Here is a 20,054-nt window from a genome sequence, read left to right on the forward strand (position 1 = left end):
TAGCAGAGTTATTATAACTCTTGGAGAGCAGGTATTTTTTTTCCCAATTAAGGAAAGCAAATGGCGAACCCAGCAGTAAAGCGTAGCTGGCTGCGTATGATTTAGCAATGTTTTTCACGCAGCTCACACGTCTCCACAGGCGTAAGGACGGACACAGGCTGGACAAATAGATTTGTTTTCAGTTTTTTCCCACCAACAGGCAGCACTGCGTATATTCAATGAACCTGAGAAGTTTAATAACTGTGCTGTGTCCCTGCTTATGTGTCACAGAACGTGAGGGTAGCAGAGTTATTATAACTCTTGGAGAGCAGGTATTTTTTTTCCCAATTAAGGAAAGCAAATGGCGAAGCCAGCAGTAAAGCGTAGCTGGGTGCGTATGATTTAGCAATGTTTTTCACGCAGCTCACACGTCTCCACAGGCGTAAGGACGGACACAGGCTGGACAAATAGATTTGTTTTCAGTTTTTTCCCACCAACAGGCAGCACTGCGTATATTCAATGAACCTGAGAAGTGTAATAACTGTGCTGTGTCCCTGCTTATGTGTCACAGAACGTGAGGGTAGCAGAGTTATTATAACTCTTGGAGAGCAGGTATTTTTTTTCCCAATTAAGGAAAGCAAATGGCGAAGCCAGCAGTAAAGCGTAGCTGGGTGCGTATGATTTAGCAATGTTTTTCACGCAGCTCACACGTCTCCACAGGCGTAAGGACGGACAGAGGCTGGACAAATAGATTTCTTTTCATTTTTTTCCCACCAACAGGCAGCACTGCGTATATTCAATGAACCTGAGAAGTGTAATAACTGTGCTGTGTCCCTGCTTATGTGTCACAGAACGTGAGGGTAGCAGAGTTATTATAACTCTTGGAGAGCAGGTATTTTTTTTCCCAATTAAGGAAAGCAAATGGCGAAGCCAGCAGTAAAGCGTAGCTGGGTGCGTATGATTTAGCAATGTTTTTCACGCAGCTCACACGTGTCCACCGCCCGTAAGGACGGACAGAGGCTGGACAAATAGATTTGTTTTCAGTTTTTTCCCACCAACAGGCAGCACTGCGTATATTCTATGAATAATAACTGTGTTGTGGCCCTGCCTATACAATTCTTTCCCTGCAGTATCAATGGAGGGTGGAATGCTCTGCAGAGGCGATTTTGAGAAGCCCAAAAAAAATGCAGCACAGCCAACAGCAGCCTGGACAGTACTGCACACGGATAAATATGGCCCTAGAAAGGACCGTTGAGGTTCTTGAAGGCTACACTCACTCCTAACACTCTCCCTGCCTATGCAGCACTTCTGTCCCTAATGCCAGGTGCAACGGTCTGCAGAGGCGATTTTGAGAAAAAAAAAATCCCACTGCTAACAGCAGCCAACACACAGCTATCAGTGGCCCTAATAAGGACCTTTGGGGGGTCTTGAAGCCTACACTAACTACCAATTCTTTCCCTACAGCAGCTCCGGTATAAACAGCACTGTCCCTCATCTAACTCACACCGCATCTGAGGCGAGCCGCGGGAGGGGCCGACTTTTATATTAGGCGAACACCTGATCTCGCCAGCCACTCACAGCAGGGGGGTGGTATAGGGCTTAAACGTTGCAGGGGGAAGTTGTAATGCCTTCCCTGTCTTTCAATTGGCCAGAAAAGCGCGCTAACGTCTCAGGGAAGGAAGTGAAAGTAACCAGAACACCGCATGGTGTTCGTCACGAATAACGAACATCCCGAACACCCTAATATTCGCACGAATATCAAGCTCGGACGAACGCGTTCGCTCATCTCTAATTAGAACTCGATTATTAGCTGAGTGGCTTCACTAACTATCTTTGCTAACAGTTATTGATTCAATTCTTAACATGTACAGTCCAGTTTCCATTAACCTCTGCTGTGGGGCTCCACTCAAATTGCGTTACAATATCCACTTGTTACTTACAATTCAGTTCCAACACACGGTACCTGGAAGGACACATGCAGGAACGATTCATCAATGTGGTAGCTGACTGGCACTGTTCCCATCGAAGGTTAGGAGTCAGTGTATGCAGAGTCCTTGTTCAGCTTATTCTCTCTGTCTAGCTTCAGCCCTGTTCCTTTTCCTCAGAGCTCATAACACAGTAATTCCCTTCACAGCGAGAACTGGCATAAAAAAAAAAATCTGCATTGCCCAAATGCCAAGGTGGGTGAAGATTCTGGGTCTCTCTCTGTGGTATTTACACTGAGCTGCCAGGTTACTCTTCCTTCTCCCTCATCCCAGAAGCTACTCACCTCTGGCTGTCTGTCTGGTATCTGGCCCCTCCCACATTCACGGGGATTGTGATGCCTGCAAATCTCCTAGAATTTAGTTTTGCAAAAACTGATGCAACTCTGTAAAATTTGCTAAGGGTCTGCTGGATAACCAAAATCACATCTCATCTGCACAATGTAACCCTTATATCTCTGCATAGCCTGAGCTTATGCAAGGTTCTGCAAGTATAAGTGCAATGCAAGGTACAAACAATATAGATTATTATTAGAGATGAGCAAGCACCAAAATGCTCAGGTGCTCGTTACTCGGGACGAACTTTTCGCGATGCTCGAGGGTTCGTTCCGAGTAACGAACCCCATTGAAGTCAATGGGCGACCCGAGCATTTTTGTATTTCGCCGATGCTCGCTAAGGTTTTCATTTGTGAAAATCTGGGCAATTCAAGAAAGTGATGGGAACGACACAGAAACGGATAGGGCAGGCGAGGGGCTACATGTTGGGCTGCATCTCAAGTTCACAGGTCCCACTATTAAGCCACAATAGCAGCAAGAGTGCCCCCCCCCCCGCACTGTCAGCATAAAGATCGTTCTCCTCTGCCACAGCAGTAACAGCTGTGGCAGAGAAGAACGATGTTAGCCCATTGAATTCAATGGAGCCGGCAATACAGCAGGTTCCACTGAAAGCAATGGGCTGCCGGCGATCGCAGGATGAATTGTCGGGAAGGGCTTAAATATATAAGCCCTTCCCTGCAATTTATCCAGAAATGTGTTACAATAAAAATATATACCGTATATACCGGCGTATAAGGCGACAGGGCGTATAAGACGACCCCCCAACTGTCACCTTATACGCCGGGAATATAGCGGAGCAAAGAATAAAAATCATTACTCACTTCCCCCGGCGTTCTGCGGCGCTGCTGCAGGCTGTCGCTCCCTCCTGGTCCCCGGCAGAGCATTGCTTTCTGGACGCAGAGCTTGAAATCCCCGCCTCCAGAAAACACACATGCCTTCAGCCAATCACAGCCAATGACAATGATGTCATTGAATGGCTGTGATTGGCTGACGGCGTGTGTTAGCTAATCACAGTAGCTTTCTGGAGGCGGGGATTGCAAGCCCTGCGTTCAGAAAGCAATGCTCTGCCAGGGACCAGGAGGGAGCGACATCCTGCAGGAGCGCCGCAGACCACCGGGGGATGTGAGTAATGAATTTTATTCTTTGCTCCGCTGTATTCCCGGCGTATAAGGTGACAGTTGGGGGGTCGTCTTATACGCCCCGTCGCCTTATACGCCGGTATATACGGTATATATTTTTATTGTAACACATTTCTGGATGAATTGCAGGGAAGGGCTTATATATTTAAGCCCTTCCCGACAATTCATCCCGCGATCGCCGGCAGCCCATTGCTTTCAGTGGAACCGGCTGTATTGCCGGCTCCATTGAATTCAATGGGCAAACATCGTTCTTCTCTGCCACAGCTGTTACAGCTGTGGCAGAGAAGAATGATTTGTCTTCTATATGTTCTCAATGGGGTCAGCGCTGCTGCCTCCGGCCCCATTGAGCGCATATAGAGAACAGAACAGGAATCGCAGATCGCACATAGGTGCGATCTGCGATTTCTATGGCCTAAGAAGGACCGTTGGGGTTCTTGAAGCCTAAAATCACTCCTAACACTCTCCCTATAGCAGCTCCACCAAGATACCACTTTCCCTGATCTCTGTCAGAATGCATCTGTGGCGAGCCGCGGGACGGGCAGATTTTAATACTCGGGTGACACCTAATCTCGCCAGCCACTCACTGCAGGGGGTGGTATAGGGCTTGAACGTTGCAGGGGGAAGTTGTAATGCCTTCCCTGTCTTTCTATTGGCCAGAAAAGCGCGCAAATTTCTCAGGGAAGAAAATGAAAGTGACTCGAACACCGCGTGGTACTCGTTACGAGTAACGAGCATCTCGAACACCCTAATACTCGGACGAGTATGCTCGCTCATCTCTAATTATTATGCATGTGAAAAATTTGCTTTATGCAACCACATGGCAACTTTGCACTGGGGAGTAACAGGCAGTCTGGTTCTGGAATACTACCAGAGCACTAGAGAGGAGCTGTTGGTAACTGAGTCCTGTGGTGTGCCGAGAGGAGAGAAGGCCGACTGAAGAGTTGATATACATACTGTGGGGGAGATGTATACAGTGTGGGGCAAGAGTTATATACTGTTCAGGACAAAAAAATTGATAGAAGTTATTCAATTCATCATTGGTATCTCAAATCCCATTAAAAAAAACTACAAGCCGTCCCGCATGAAATAAGCATAGAGCTATTTTGACAGAAAATATATTAGAATGCGAAGATGAAAAGACAAAAAAACCCATTATATAGTACATTAAGTGGTGCAATTAAAAATATAACTCGTTCCACAAAAAACAAGCACTCATATAGCTAAATAAGAAGAAATAAAGAAGAAATAAAATTAAAAAGTTATGGTTCTTAACCCCTTAACACTATAGGATGTAAAGCTACGTCCTGACTGGGAAGCATTTCCCTCCCCAGGATGAAAGCTTACGTCTTAGACCTCTTTCACAAGTGTCACAAGCTAAAAAAATCGCAGCTATTGGAACACTAAAGCGTGTGAACGAAAAATACCCGCCACCTAATCTCAGCTATTTTTCGCAATTTTGTTTGGTTGGCTGTGATGTCTTGCAGTGCACTGATGCCACAGCCCCAAAATTCCCAGGCCACCAGACCACTAAAAGGCATCCCCACAGAGATGAAGGGTGTCCCTGCGGGGATGAAGGGGATCTCCCGCCGCGGGGGTTCCTTTTATCCCTGCGGTGGGGGATTCCATTAATCCCCATGGCAGGGGACACCCTTCATCCCCGCGGGAGTGTTAAACTCACTCCCCCTCCCTTTGCTGATTGGCTCGTATAGTCTCCCATAGGTGTGCCGTGAAAAGGTAGGACAAGTCCTATCTTTTAATGGAGAGAAATCTTGGAGTAAAAAAAAATCACATCTATGTACTATCTTTTGATACACGTTTTTTAGGTGCGTCAAAAAATCGTTTGTCTGAAAAAACCCTTAGGAAACCATGGGTTCCAATTGACGTGATTTTTTTACGTGCCTTCAGCGCGTCAAAATGATGCCCATGTGAATGAGGCCTTAGGGACGACATGTGCTCAATGACTGTGGCATATAGAGGGCTATGTCTGATGTAATTTATGCAACATGGAATAATGCCTCTGCAGGCCACCTATTGGATGACAGCATTCCCGGAGGAGCATCCATGGCCTTACTCACCTCTTAGGCATCTTCACACCCCTTCTGGGGTGTAACTAGAGTTGAGCGAACATACTCTGGCGAGCTTGATGCTCGTTCGAGTATTAGCGTTATCAATGGTGCTCGTTACTCGAAGGAGCATCAAATCGCGTTCGACTCTGCCCCAGCTTTTGGCTCCTCCCCGCTGTGACGTGCCAGTTGTTAGCCCCTCGCTGCCGCATCATTTGAACATTTTTGGTCGAGAAGGGGAAAGAGAGAGAGAGAGAGAGAGAGAGAGAGAGAGAGAGAGAAAAACACACAAACCAAGGAAAAAACTAAACTAAAGCTCGGCACCCGGCGTTCCACATACAAAAATGCTTGAGTCTCCCATTGTAGTCAATGGGCTTCGTTACTCGAGTAGAGCTCTCGAATTTTACGAAAAGCTCGACTCGAATAACGCGGACCCGAGCATTTGGGTGCTCGCTCATCTCTAGTGGTAACCTTGGGGAGAGACAATGCTTCCACCCCAACCCACTCACCCCCTAGGTGTCTCCACACACTTTTTGGGTGCTCTCCTTAAGGAGAGAAAGCATCCCTCCTGGCCCATGTCACAGGCCTCTCACCAGCCAAGCCAGAAACCTACTGCACACTAATGAGGGGCAACCCCCCCCCCCCCCCCCCCGAAACAGCTGTCTGTATGGTTTTCTGGCTTGGTTTCCTATTCCAAATCATTGTTTTATAGACTTCTAACAGAGTCGTACATTGATTTGAAGGAAAGCTGCCATCCAATAGGTGGCGCTGCAGAGGTATTGTTCCATCTCCAATATTTACATCTGTTTTTTTCATATGTAAAAAAATCAAGAAGGAGGCTCACATTTTTTCTAGGGTCGCTAACCAATGATCTGGGAAAAATGGAACCCACCCAGATTTTTGCACACCTCTTGACTTTAGTGGGCAACTGTCATCCGAGAAATTGCTGTGATCACAGAACATCGCCCTTGTAAATAACCACCTATCTACTTATCCTTATTAACAGTAGCGGGTTCTTGTACTGTTTTGTGTAGTCGGCTGCACACAGACAAGAATTACGCCAACGTAAATAAGCCATAAGAGCAATGAAACTGCAGGTAGCTCAAGCTCATGCAATGACAATTTCCTCACCAGGAGACTTCCCGGTGACCTCCTGTAAAACATAAAGCAGCATATTGGACATTGACCTCGTGTTCCTTCCTCCAGGGTTTGATGATTTGCTTTATTAGAATATCTATTTCGCACCTTGTAGTAAAATTTTGTTCTCACATTATAGACATAAGCAGATAGCAGGACATGGCTTAAAAAGTTTCTAATATACAGGACAATTAACCTCTTAACTATCAGCCATTTTTGGGGGGTTTGTTTTCTTTTCTTCATCCTTACCTTCCAAGAGCCATAAATGTTTGTTTTTTTTACATAGTCATATGAGTAAGGGGATCCTGTAGACGGAAACAACTTGTTGCCAAAAGGGGCCAGAGAACGATGTCAAGAATCATTCTGACCAACAGGCCAATTGCAACGCTGGAGCTCCAACTAACGTGTCCGAACACACAACTCGTTCCTTAGTACAGATCGGCTCTAACCGCAGATCGCCAGTTGGAGGGCCATTGTGTCTAAGAGAAACAGAAAGGCGAGATTCCAGACTTCTTTCATCTGCTCAGACCATGTCAGTACCTCCATCTAATTTGTGGCCCCGGAAGTAGCTATTCTGTCCACACGGGTCAATATTTCTGCAGAACGATGTCATTGCTAGTGGAATCTACATTATGATGAATTCCTGGGGTTCTAAAGGCTAAACATAGTAACATAGTATGTTAGGCTGAATGAAGACAATGTCCATCCAGTTCAGCCTGTTTTAACCTCACCCCTTGTTGCTCCAGAGGAAGTAAAAAAAAAAAACAGCAAGTCAATTAGCACCTATGGAGGAAAAGAATTCCTTTCTGACTCCATAATGGCAGCCAGAATAATCATTGGATCGACATTTGAGATCATCAACCCTGCTGGTTATTTAATGTCTATATCCTGTAATATCATAGCGCTCTAGAAAGACATTTAGTCCCTCTTAAACTCCTCAATGGATTTTGCCATCACCACGTCCTCAGGCAGAGAGTTCCACAGTCTAACTGCTCTTACAGTAAAGAACCCCCTTCTGTGTTAGTGATGAAACCTACTTTCCTCTAAATGTAGCGGAGGCCCTCTCGTTACCGACGTAGTCCTGGGTATAAACAGATCATGGGAGAGATCCTTGTATTGTCTCCTAGTGTATTTATATATACTTATTTGATCGCCCCTTAACCATCTTTTTTCCAGGGCAAATAATCCCAATTTTGACGCCTCTCTGGGTATTCCAGTCCTCCCATTCCATTTATTAATTTAGTTGCCCTTCTTTGAATCTCCTCAAGCACTGCTACATCGTTCCTGAGCACCGGTGTCCAGAACTGTACACAGTATTCCATGTGAGGCCTGAAAAGAACCTCATATGGTGGTAGAATAATGTTCTCGTCCTTCGCCCCTATACCTCTTTAAATGCACCCCAAGACTTTATTAGCTTTTGCAGCAGCTGACTGGCATTGGTTGCTGTACCCCCAGGTCTTTTTCCATCTCACTTTTCCCTAGCAGTTCCCCATTTAGTGTATATTGGTGACATCCGTTTCTTCTGCCCATGTGCATAACCTTACATTAACAACATTGAAGTTCATTTGCCATTTTTCTGCCCAAGCCCCCGGCTTATCCAGGTCCATTTGGAGCCGTACATTGTTCTCCTTTGCATTGATTATATTGTATAATTTTGTGTCATCTGCAAATATTGATATTTTACTGTGCAGCCCCTCTATCAGGTCAATAATAAATATATCAAACAGAATGGGGCCCAATACTGAACCCTGTGGCACCCCGCTAGCAATGGTGGCCCTATCAGAGTACAAACCATTTATTACCACCCTCTGCGTTCTATCTCTGAGCCAGTTCTTTACCCAGATACACACGTTTTCACCCAATCCGAGCTGCCTCATTTTATATATCAGCCTATTATGTGGCACGGTGTCAAATGCTTTAGAGAAATCCAGATATACGAGATCAATAGACTCTCCCAGGTCCAGCCTAGAACTTACTTCATTGTAGAAGCTGATCAGATTGGTCTGACACGATCGAGCCTTCATGAACCCATGCTGGTGAGGAGTTATTCCGTTTTTCTCCTTGAGGTATTCTAGGATGGTGTCTCTCAGAAACCCCTCAAATATTTTTCCAATTACTGGAGTGAGACTTATTGGCCTGTAGTTACCAGGCTCACTTTTAGACCCCTTTTTGTATATTTGAACAGTATTTCGCCAATCCAACAGTACAACCCCGGTCTCAATACTGTCCATAAATATAAGAAATAGCAGTCTAGCTAACACGTCACTTAGTTTCCTTAGTATCCTTGGGTGTATTCCATTTGGGCCCGGCAATTCATCGTTTTTAATCCTCTTTAACCGGTTCTGTACTTCCTCCTGTTTTAGGCATGAGATATTTAGTGTGGGGTTCATTTTATTCCCCTGCATCTCGTGTGGCATTTCATTTTCATTGGTGAATACACTAAAAAAAAAACAACTATTTAATGGATTTGCCTTCCTTCTATCATCTTCTATGGTTTCTCCTACATTACATGTTAAAGGGCCAGTGCTTTCAGTGCAAATCCTTTTACTATAATTGAAGAATAGTTTAGGGTTATTTTTGCTATCTTGTCGTTCTGCCTCCTCCTTAGCAATTTCGATCTTATATTATTTGGTTTTTTTCCCTGTATGATTTTAGTGCTTCTTCACTGCCTTCTTGTTTTAGTAGTTTAAATGCTTTCTTTTTTTCGTTTATTGTCTTGTAGAGCCACATTAGTTTCCTTCTACTTGTAGTTCTTTTATTTTTAAAGGGTATGAACTGCTCACATTAGGTCATTAGGATTAGAGATGAGCGAGTATACTCACTAAGGCACATTACTCAAGCGAGTAGTGCCTTATCCGAGTATCTCCCCGCTCGTCTCTATAGATTCAGGGGGCAGGGCGGGTGACAGTTGAGTTGCGGGGGGGGGGGGGGAGAGAGGGAGAGAGAGATCTCCCCTCCGTTCCTCCCCGCTCTCCCCCGCCGCTGCCCGCCGGCCCCTGAATCTTTAGAGACGAGCGGGGAGATACTCGGCTAAGGCACTACTCGCTCGAGTAATGTGCCTTAGCGAGTATACTCGCTCATCTCTAATTAGGATATTTTAAACTTCTCCCATTTGTCACCTCTGCTGTTATTTATGAGGATGTTGTTCCAATTAATGTTACCGATAGTAATTCTGAGCTGATCAAATTTTCCTTTACTAAAGTTTAGTTTTTTTGTTGCACCCTGATAAGGCTTCTTGTTAAATGACAGCTGGAAATTAATTATATTGTAGTCACTATTTCCCAAGTTTTCCTGCACCTGCACCCCCGTGATTCTGTCCAGTTTGTTACTTAATAGTTAGTTAAAGGGGTTGTCCCGCGCCGAAATGTTTTGTTTTTTTTGCATAGGCCCCCGTTCAGCACAGGACAAACCCAAGGGATGTGTTGAAATTTTAAAAAAAAATTTTACTTACCCGAATCCCCTCTCTGCAACTTCTTCCTTCTTTTCCTCCAAGATGGCCACCGGGATCTTCACCCACGATGCACCGCGGGTCTTCTCCCATGGTGCACCGTGGGCTCTGTGCGGTCCATTGCTGATTCCAGCCTCCTGATTGACTGGAATCGGCACACGTGATGGGGCGGAGCTACGCGATGACGCGTAGAAGGGGGCGGAGCCAGAAAGCCGCTCCTGCCCGGACTGACCAGAAGGGAGAAGACCCTTCTGCGCAAGCGCGTCTAATCGGGCGATTAGACGCTTAAATTAGACGGCACCATGGAGACGGGGACGCCAGCGCAGGGAAGGTAAGTGTATAACTTCTGTATGGCTCATATTTAATGCACGATGTATATTACAAAGTGCATGTATATGGCCATACAGAAGTGTTTAACTTAACTTGTCATCGCGGGACAACCCCTTTAATGTTAGTTTGCTAGTTAACTCTACCCCAGCAAGTGCTTGCTCAGTGAGCAGCAAACTCCTTTCCATGTTGTCAATGGCTCTCAGTGTTGCCAGTTGCTCATTTAGATCCAGGATTTGGACTTCCAAATGTGCGATGAGCATGCATCTTGCGCAACAATATGCACCCTCGATCAGCTGATCAGGGACTGCATACATTGCACAAGTAGCACACTGGACGGCATTGTCAGGCATGGAGCTCATCCTAATGGGGATCTACAATTTACTTACAGAAGTAGTGAAGATTAACTAGATCACACTCCAAAAACACCTCTGCCCCTTCCCAACCGCTCATGCTCCTCCGCCTGTTCGCAGCTGCTCAAGCTCCTCCACCCATTCGCAACCGCTCACGCCCCCCCGCACGTTCGCAAATGCTCAGGTTTTGTTTTGCTTTTTTATGCTCACACACTTACAGCTTGCTCTCACTCAGTCACTCAATTTTGCTTCACTTGCACCTCGCTCACACTTACACGCAGGCACTTACTGACACAGACAGTAACACTCAGACACTTACACACAGGCATTTACCCACAGACACTTACTGACACTTATGCATGGGCACTTACCCACAGATACTCACTGACACACACAGGCACTTACCCTCAGACACTTACATACACACACAGAATATACTTAACAGCCCTTGTCAGCAGCAGTCGCAGTCTCCTCTCCAGCAGCCGATGACGTCAGCAGCTCAGCGTCGGGACCTCTTCCTCAGCGATCTCACCCTCCGGCCTCCTGCTGCTCTGGGACCCGCTCCTCCTTCTTCTTCAACCCCGCCGGACGAATCCTCCAGTGACTCCCTTGTGGTTTCCTTGGGGTGGCGGCTGGTCCTGTGCCACGCACGTTGCCATCCTCTGCTCTGCTTCCTGCTCGTGTCTGTCGTCACTACGGGTCATGTGTCCAATCTAGTGTAGTGGCCAAAGGAATCCAACGTACTAGATGGGGTATCTGATAAAGGGGCCATTCAGTGTATTGTATAAATACAGGGTGTTGTCAGAATCCTGATGCAGCATTATATCTCCTACTGGTCTCCTATATTGAATACTGGTAGGATGGAATGGATGCGCTACATGATGGTATGGTGCACGGGCCTCTAGGGGCCCTGAAACATGGATTTCAATTTTGTGGCTCCCGTAGGAGAGAGTAAACCCAACTGCAGAGTTGGGGAGAAGCAGGGACCGCTGTTGTAACTGAAATAAGGGAAGCGGACTCAAAGAGCCTCCTACTGCTAGTATACATGTATGGAGCCATTCAACGGTGCAGTCAAGGGATAATGCGATCATTGCGGGACTGTGATAGTGAACAGCCAGGTGCCAATTTAGTGCAGATGCAATTACTAGTAAGAGCACGGCCCAATCAGAAGACAATGCAAATTTCGACATAAACATGTGGGTTGGAATTTGGCATGATCACCTTGTTGGACCTACTTGTTGACTGCTATTCTTCAACTCTGCTATTGGGTTTTACTCTCTCTCTCTCTTACAGGGGCCACAACACCAAATTGAAATCCATGTATCAGGGCCCGTGTGCTATGCCATCGTGTAGCCCATCCATTTCTTCCTACTCAAGTACTCTATTGTTAGTCAATATAGGACACCAGCATTGAGATATAGTGCTGGATTCGGCTCTTTCACTGCACCCTGTATATTGGTCAATCAAGTGAATTGCTTTTCTTTGTAGTACAAACTTGGTGTAATGGAAGAAATCCAGGTGTTTTATCTGCTGAGTATAACCTGCCCGATCATTAGAGGATCCTCTCTCCAGGGAACCTCTAGGTAACACAATGCATCTTCCGCTTTATATAATAGAGAGGGAACACAATCATTGATAGCTACAAAGTGCAATCAAATCAGCTCCTGATATAATAGAAGTACAGGGGATGGGCAAAAATATGGAAACACCATATGAAATGCAAGAGATTCATTAGCACTGAGCTGCCCTTTTGACCCCTACTTGATTAAGAGCTATACCACCAAATTTGTGTTTACTTCACCTCTTGCCCTGCTCTGGGTGGTTTTGGGGAGCCAGCTGGTAACAGAAGCTGAGTGCCTCCAACCCCTGACCAATGGAACCTTGTTGCTCAGGCAAATGTTCACTTCAGTCCGTCAGCATCTGTGTTACCCTGTTTCCCTGAAAGTAAGACCTACCCTGAAAATAAGATCTAGGTTTCTCCACTTAAAATCAGTCTATACATGTCTTATTGAAATATGATTTATAATCTCATGTAATTTAAGGCATGCATTTCATACGGTATTTCCATATTTTTGTCCATCCCTATTAGGCTAAATAGCCTTTTAAATCAGGGCGGGGGAGGGGGTGTTGCACGTGCCTACGAACAAGCCCTGCACACGTAAAATGTACAGTACATTGTCTGAAGGAGCCCTAATACGCACCAAAATGCGCCGCAACTGATGACTAGAAAATCACATTTTCCAGTAGGAATTGAACTTTATTGGAGGGATTGGAATTTATGAAAAGACTTATTTTTTATCGTTTTCCTGACAAACATACATTTTTTTATGTCTCTGTTCACTGAAGTATTACAGAATGACAGCGGTAATTAAATACTTCTTTAATCGGATTCTGAAAATTGTGTGAAAGCAAAGCGGATAGAATGTAAAAATATATTTTATATGGAAAAATCTGAAAATAAGGAACATCATAATATATTTAGAAAGGTGTTTCATTTTTTGTGTAAATTCTATTTACAGATTTAGCAAACGGTAACTTGACATTTAACGTGTTCTGCCTTTAACCCTTTCCAATCCACTGTCTGACGTCTGAAGACATTCTGATTGAAGGCTGTACGGCTCCGATGTCGGAAGATGTCCGGCAGGGTATTCTTACTGTATATTACTGGCCGCTATGTTGTCGGGGGGCCTCTCCGGCATGTCCTATACCGCAGTACTGGCTCTAGCCAGCAGATGGCGCCATTGTATAATGGCAGAAAGAGAGAGCCCCCTAGGAAACCCTGAATCCAAAATTGATCCCTCCGATCCTGGAGAAACAAAGATCGTCGTACCACCTCTCTGACTACCGGATGTACTCTGTGTGTTAGTATACGTCGGTAGTCTAAGACACTACATGCTGATATGACTGGCCGGCACTGCTCATGTGGACAGCACTGGTTAATCAAAGCATTGTATAGTGTCTTAGATTAATGATGCATACTAATACACAGATAGTCAGAGAAGTGGTGTGGCCATCTTTGTTTCCCCAGGATAATAGACTTTTATCACCTATCCACAGGACCTCCAAGGACTATAGCTAGGTGATAAAAATGTAATTTGGTACAAGCCCTTTAACCCCTTAAAGCTATAGGACGTACAGATCTCTCTTCATACAATTTGGGCGCCGGCTGTTTCTTTTAGACGCCACCTGCCTGAAACAGCTCCGATAAGCCGCGCCGCTCATCGGAGCTGTTAACCTTTTTAAATGCCACTGTCAATTCTGACAACAGCATTTAAATTCCCCAGCTGATGTTCCAGGGTCCCATGCGCGGGTTGCCATGTGGGTGTCATGGCAGCCGAGGGGGACTAAAAAAAAAAAAATTAAAAATAAAAGAAAAACCCTTTTGTCATATTTATAATAGAAGAAACTAAATAATCAAACAAAAATACATATTTGGTATCACTGCGTCCATAAAAGTCTGATCTATCAAAGTAACGCACTATTTACCCCGCACGGTGAATGTCGTCCGGAAATAATAATAAAAAATGCCAGAGTTGTGCTTTTTTGGTCACCCCCATCTCCAAGTTAAAATGTAATAAAAAGCGATCAAAAAGTTGTATGTGCTCAAGAATAGTACCGACGGAAACTACAGGATGTCCAGCAAAAACCGAGCCCTGGCACAACTATGTCAACAAAAAAATTAAAAAGTTATGGCGGTCAGAAGATGGCGGCAGAAAATAATCTAAAAAAATGAAATATCTTTGAAAATAAAAGTAGTACAGCAAAAAAAACTAAATAAATTTGGTATTCTAGTAATCGTACTGACTCATAGAATAAAGCTGTCAGGTCATTTGTGTTGCAGTTTGTGCGCCATAGAAACAACACGCACCCAAAGATGGCGGAATTTTTCTTTGTTTGCATTTCCCTCGACTTAGAATTTTTTTTTACGTTTTTCAGTACATTATATGGCAGGAGGGAAAAACGAAAATGGAAAAAAAGACCATGTCTTTAAGGGGTTAAAGAAAGTCTGTTACCTACATTTGGCCTCTTAACCCAATATGACAGCATATACATACCAGTATAAGGAACCCAGGGTTACCTTTATCGTTTTACAAGTGTCTCCTGTGATATGGGCCAATAATTTATTCCACCTCATGCTAATGAGCCCCAGACCATCAGATGGGCAGCCCGCCTTGGCCTGGGCTCTTCTCCAGTCTTTTCTGCTAATCACCGCCCCTTTCTTGCAGAGTAATGCCTCCAGGTCTTCCTGCTGCAGACGCCATGCGCTCCACCTCCAATGCGCCTGCGCCACACTGAGCAATTGGGCACAAGTGCAATGAATTGTTCTCAGGCCAGACTGCTATGCCAATCATGTCATCGATTGCTACATCTGTATATCTAAACTGTAAAATGATGATTGAAGGTCGTCATGCCCTTCAAATGTTATTGTATGAAGTAAATGGATGCATTATGCTGATATATGTTTTTCATTTTTCCAGTGGTGCTTCTTGATACTACAACAGCTATTGGAGAATTAGGATGGAAGACGTATCCATTAAATGGGGTAAGGAAGAAGCCCGATTTTATCATGTGTTTTCACTTTTAATGTCTTTATCTGGATATGTTCTCCTTCACGGTACATAAGCGCCATCTTTTCTTCTTATTCGCAGTATGACTTACCTTCATGGCTGCATTATGGCTCTATGTGTAAGCCGTATATTTAGAGGCAGAGATGGGATTGGATCCATTGCTGAGAGATCAGTTGTTTCCATTAGTTGTTGAGTTGGTTCTGCTTTGGTTTCATTATAGAAAAAAAGTTTACTGCATGTCTTCCCCCAAAAAACTTCTATGCTCAACTTATGTTTATAATACACTAGTCAATAGTAGGGTCGGCCAAACTAACTAAAATAATTCTCCTACTCTCTTACACAGTTTCATGCATGACTTTTTGGGGTATTGGAGTTTCTGTTTGGTCTAAGGCCTCATGTCCACAGGGAAAATCAGGCACGCTACGGATTCTCCATGGAGAATCCGCAGCGGGTCCCACCTGCCCCGCGGACATGAGGGCTGAAAATAAGAATAAACTCACCTGCTGTGGGCAGTGCGTGTCTTCCCTTCTTCTCTGCCGGATCTTCTTTCTTCGGCCGGGCGGATGTCCACGGCACATCCGCCGGGCCGAAGAAAGAAGATCCTGCCGCGAAGGAAGGAAGATCTGCATCTCCCGGAGCAGGTGAGTTTAATTCAGGCGCGGGTCTCCTGCGGATCCGGACGGCTTCCATTGGCTTCAATAGAAGCCTGCGGGAGTCATCCCCGCGGGAGACCCACACCTAAATGGAGCATGTCCATTTTTTGTTCATGCTCCAGAATTTTTTTAATTCCCTGTTATTGACCATCCGCGGGTATTTATCTACCCGTGGGTGGTCAATGCATCCCTATGGGGTGCGGGTGATCCGCTGAGGATTTTAATTGTTCTTTTGCCTGTGGACATGAGGCCTAAACCAGATGTTTTGCCGAAATTCAACAAACCAGCCAAACCCCATTTTTTCAAAGTTCACTCGATACTAGTCAATATAAAGTGGACAAGGGGCATGAATTGGAAAATCCCTCTTTGTATCAATGAACCATTCGAAAAGGTCTTGACCATGTGCTTCTGAATCTTGAGCTGAAGCCCTTCCTCAATGGAGATTTGGCAACTGAACCAAAAAGCATATGACTGGGCAACCCATGTTCATATGAATGACCCCTGAAGATGTGTTGAGCAGGAACGACCAATTTCTGGGTCTTGATCAAGGCGCAACTTTATTACAGTCCTATGATCTACTAGGGCATATGCAAAGATGTTTTTGACACCTGCTAACCCCTCTGATGAGGAAGTTGAGCCGCTAAATATTAACCTAATGTTTATGGCCAACTTACACTGTGACTTTAGACTACAGTAATCTGCTGATTCAGCTGCAAACTTTTTCTTTAGCTTGTGGAACATTTTGTCCATATGACTTTCTATTCCTTATGCTGCTGTGATCACGCCATGGGCAGATATTACTACAGAGAGTTATTGCTGTCATCTATATATTAAAATTGTACATTGTGTCAGTGCTATGGGGGCTCTAAGTTTCATTGTGCTGTGTTCTGGATTTACTAATGTGTTAGTGGACTTAAAAAGTAACTGACACTTTCCAAAAACTTTTTGACATGTCAGAGTGACTTTTCAAAAATTTTGATCAGTGGAGATCACGGTGCTGAGACTCCCACTTATTGCTGAAATGAAGGAGCTGCAGCAATCACTAGAGTGCTGCGCCCTTTCATCTGTCGTTGTTGTTTGTTAGCTCCTCTCGGCAGTTGAACATGGATACATAGATGTCTACAGAAGTCTATGTGTCTGACTTCAGCTACCGAGAGGAGCTGACAAGAAAGTGGGCGGTTTCTACTGCTCACTGTCCATCAAGTCTAAAGTCACCCATTGACATTGAACAGTGGAGAATGCCCACTTGGCACATTCACAGTGCCGAATGAAAGGAGAGCTGATACGGGAGAATGGGGATGAGTATAAGCAAAATAAAGACTTTGATGGAGTGGGTGGGACTGCAGCAGCCAAGACACGAGGCCCACGCTTAGGAGCTGGTGGGGGTAAAGATGGCACTTGTCACAGTGGCTGTACCAGACTTCTCCCCAGAGGGACTCATGCAACCTCGGCCAAGGTACTGCTAGGCCTCTTCCAGGCAATGCTGGGACAGCGGTTACCTATATAGTTGTGTAGTGGACTGTATAAAACTGTCACTCGTGACGCCACCATTCCTTTCATACCATTGACTACCCGGCGGTAGAAATAAGAGAGTCCACACATGATGTAACTTGGAAACTCAATCACTGGGAACAGGCAGTGACTGGCAAACTTTACTTCTTACTTGGCAGAGTACAGCTTTACTCACTCGTGCAGGAAAATACAATTTTGAGCTGACGGTCAGGAAGGAAGGACAGAGGATGATATTGGGCCTAAAGTCTCGTTATCTGTAATGCTCTGCTTCTGGGCACACACACTCCGAGATGCAGGATAACACCAGAGGGGGAACACAACACTCCGCAGACACTCACTTGAACTCAGTAGATTAACGACTGCACAGCGGACTCTTTTCTTCTCTAACTCTCACTCCTCAAACGTGGTTCCTGGAATGGTAGGCCTCAGGTTACCTTTCCTCTGCTTCCATCACTTCTCCACACGAGGTTTAAAGGAACCCCATGTGGCCAGCACTCTCCCTCCTTTCTCACAGCCGTTGAAGTAGATAGAACCACACTTAAAGGGGTGGTCTCGCGAAACCAAGTGGGGTTATACACTTCCGTATGGCCATATTAATGCACTTTGTAATGTACATTGTGCATTAAATATGAGCCATACAGAAGTTATTCCACTTACCTGCTCCGTTGCTAGCGTCCTCGTCTCCATGGTTCCGTCTAAATTCGCTGGCAGCTTGCTTTTTTAGACGCGCTTGCGCAGTCCGGTCTTCTCCATTCAGCACGAGCCGCTTCAGTGTGCTCCCCGCTACAGCTCTTCTGCGCATGCGCAGACGAGCTGTCACTGCTCGGGAGCGCGCTGCAGCGGCCATTCTGTACCTTCCTCTGTTAGAGGAAGGTGCAGAAACTGGAGCTGCCCAGCGGAGAAGCCCAGCCCAGCAGCCCCGAGAAGCCTCCCAGGTAAGTGATTTGTGGGGGGGGGGGGGGGGGGGGGGGGCTGCCGCTGCGCCGGGCTGCGCCGAGGGGGGCTGTCGCTGCGCCGGGGGGGGGGGGGGCTGCCGCTGCGCCGGGCTGCGCCGGGGGGGGGGGGGCTGTCGCTGCGCCGGGGGGGGGGTTGCCGCTGTGATGGGGGAACTAGCACTAGGCCGGGGGGGGCTGTCGCTGCGCCGGGGGGGCTGTCGCTGCGCCGGGGGGGGGCTGCCGCTGTGATGGGGGAACTAGCGCTAGGCCGGGGGGGCTGTCGCTGCGATGGGGGGGCTGTCGCTAGGCCGGGGGGGGCTGCCGCTGCGATGGGGGGGCTGTCGCTAGGCCGGGGGGGGCTGTCGCTGCGATGGGGGGGCTGTCGCTAGGCCAGGGGGGGGGGGGCTGCCGCTAGGCCGGGGGAACTAGCGCTGGGCTCCGGAACCTAGCGCTGGGCTCCGGGGCCTTCACCTGGGCTGAGGGTCTAGCGCTGGGGAGCCGGGGGCTAGCACCTTACCTGCTGCCTGGCGGTGGGCGTCTGGTCGGCGGCTGCGGGGCGTCTGGTCGGCGGCTGCGATGCGTCCGGTTGCCATAGAGACACAGCTGGCGGCGTCTCGGGAGCGCGCACGTCGGGCTGCAGCGAGCGACGGGGAAAGAGCCGGCGGCCATCTTGAGGAAACTTTTATAAGTTGCTGAAACGCTGGAACGGTAAGTACGAACCAGCTAGAAATGTCATTTACAGGGGGGCTTAGTAATGTGTACTTAATGGGGGGGACTGGGCAAAAAAAAAATTTAACTGCTTCCTCGAGACATCTCCTTTAACTCTCAATCACTCATATGTATATTCATACGACACCATGTGACTAGACAAACTTGTTACATTTTCCAGACATATCCCAGCCACTTGCAGACATTAACCTCTTACATGTTGCAGCTGTGCAATACACATAACAGCAGACAGGAAACCTTGCAAGTGCCTCCACATAAAAGACATGACATGTATGACAATTATGGAGGGGCCAGAAATAGGTGTTTCAGGCCACTACAGGGCCACGACTGCTAACCTATACATTCGGTCCTGCTGACATGAGGACGTGGTAATTCCTCTTGAAGTTACATGGTAAAAAAAATATATAACATTTGCTAACTACTCTTTAGCCTTTGTTAGGTTCCAGATATGTCTGATGGTGGATCATTGAAGGTGCTTACTCTTATACAATTTGCCTTTATTAATACATTCTCCATGAACTGTCAAAAGAAATTGGGAAGGGAAGGGACAACTGCTCTGAGTATTTTTCATACTTTTTCCCCCATTTTTCAAGTTGCTTTAGTTGATCTCATGACCTGCAAAGTTGATTATCTCTCATATACCAACACTAAATCCTATATTGCCACACCCTATGTTTAAGAATATGGATTTGAAGGGTAGGAAAATGCTCATAGCTGAGGTTGTTTGACTTCCATATATGACGAACATTGGTCTGTTGTAATCTTTATCCAAAAAATTAGGTGTGCGTAAAAGTGGTGGCATAATCTCTATGAGTTTATTCCCGACTTAATAAAGAGGTGAGGTCATGTGACTGAGGAGCATGGTCATGAAACGTGCTTCCTCCCTAGAGTGG

The 20,054-nt window shown here is 46.1% G+C and overlaps 1 protein-coding gene across 1 annotated transcript in view; it reads left to right on the plus strand.

Annotated features, from left to right (window-relative positions):
- The window catches only part of EPHA6 (EPH receptor A6), an 822,408-nt gene that overhangs the window by 89,431 nt on the left and 712,923 nt on the right, over window positions 1–20,054 (plus strand). The window contains exon 2 of the mRNA XM_066599154.1: window positions 15,243–15,307. Coding sequence (XP_066455251.1) covers window positions 15,243–15,307 — 65 coding nt within the window. The remainder of the gene's footprint in view (window positions 1–15,242; window positions 15,308–20,054) is intronic.

Source organism: Eleutherodactylus coqui, chromosome 4, assembly GCF_035609145.1.
Source record: "Eleutherodactylus coqui strain aEleCoq1 chromosome 4, aEleCoq1.hap1, whole genome shotgun sequence".
Classification (NCBI taxonomy): domain Eukaryota; kingdom Metazoa; phylum Chordata; class Amphibia; order Anura; family Eleutherodactylidae; genus Eleutherodactylus; species Eleutherodactylus coqui.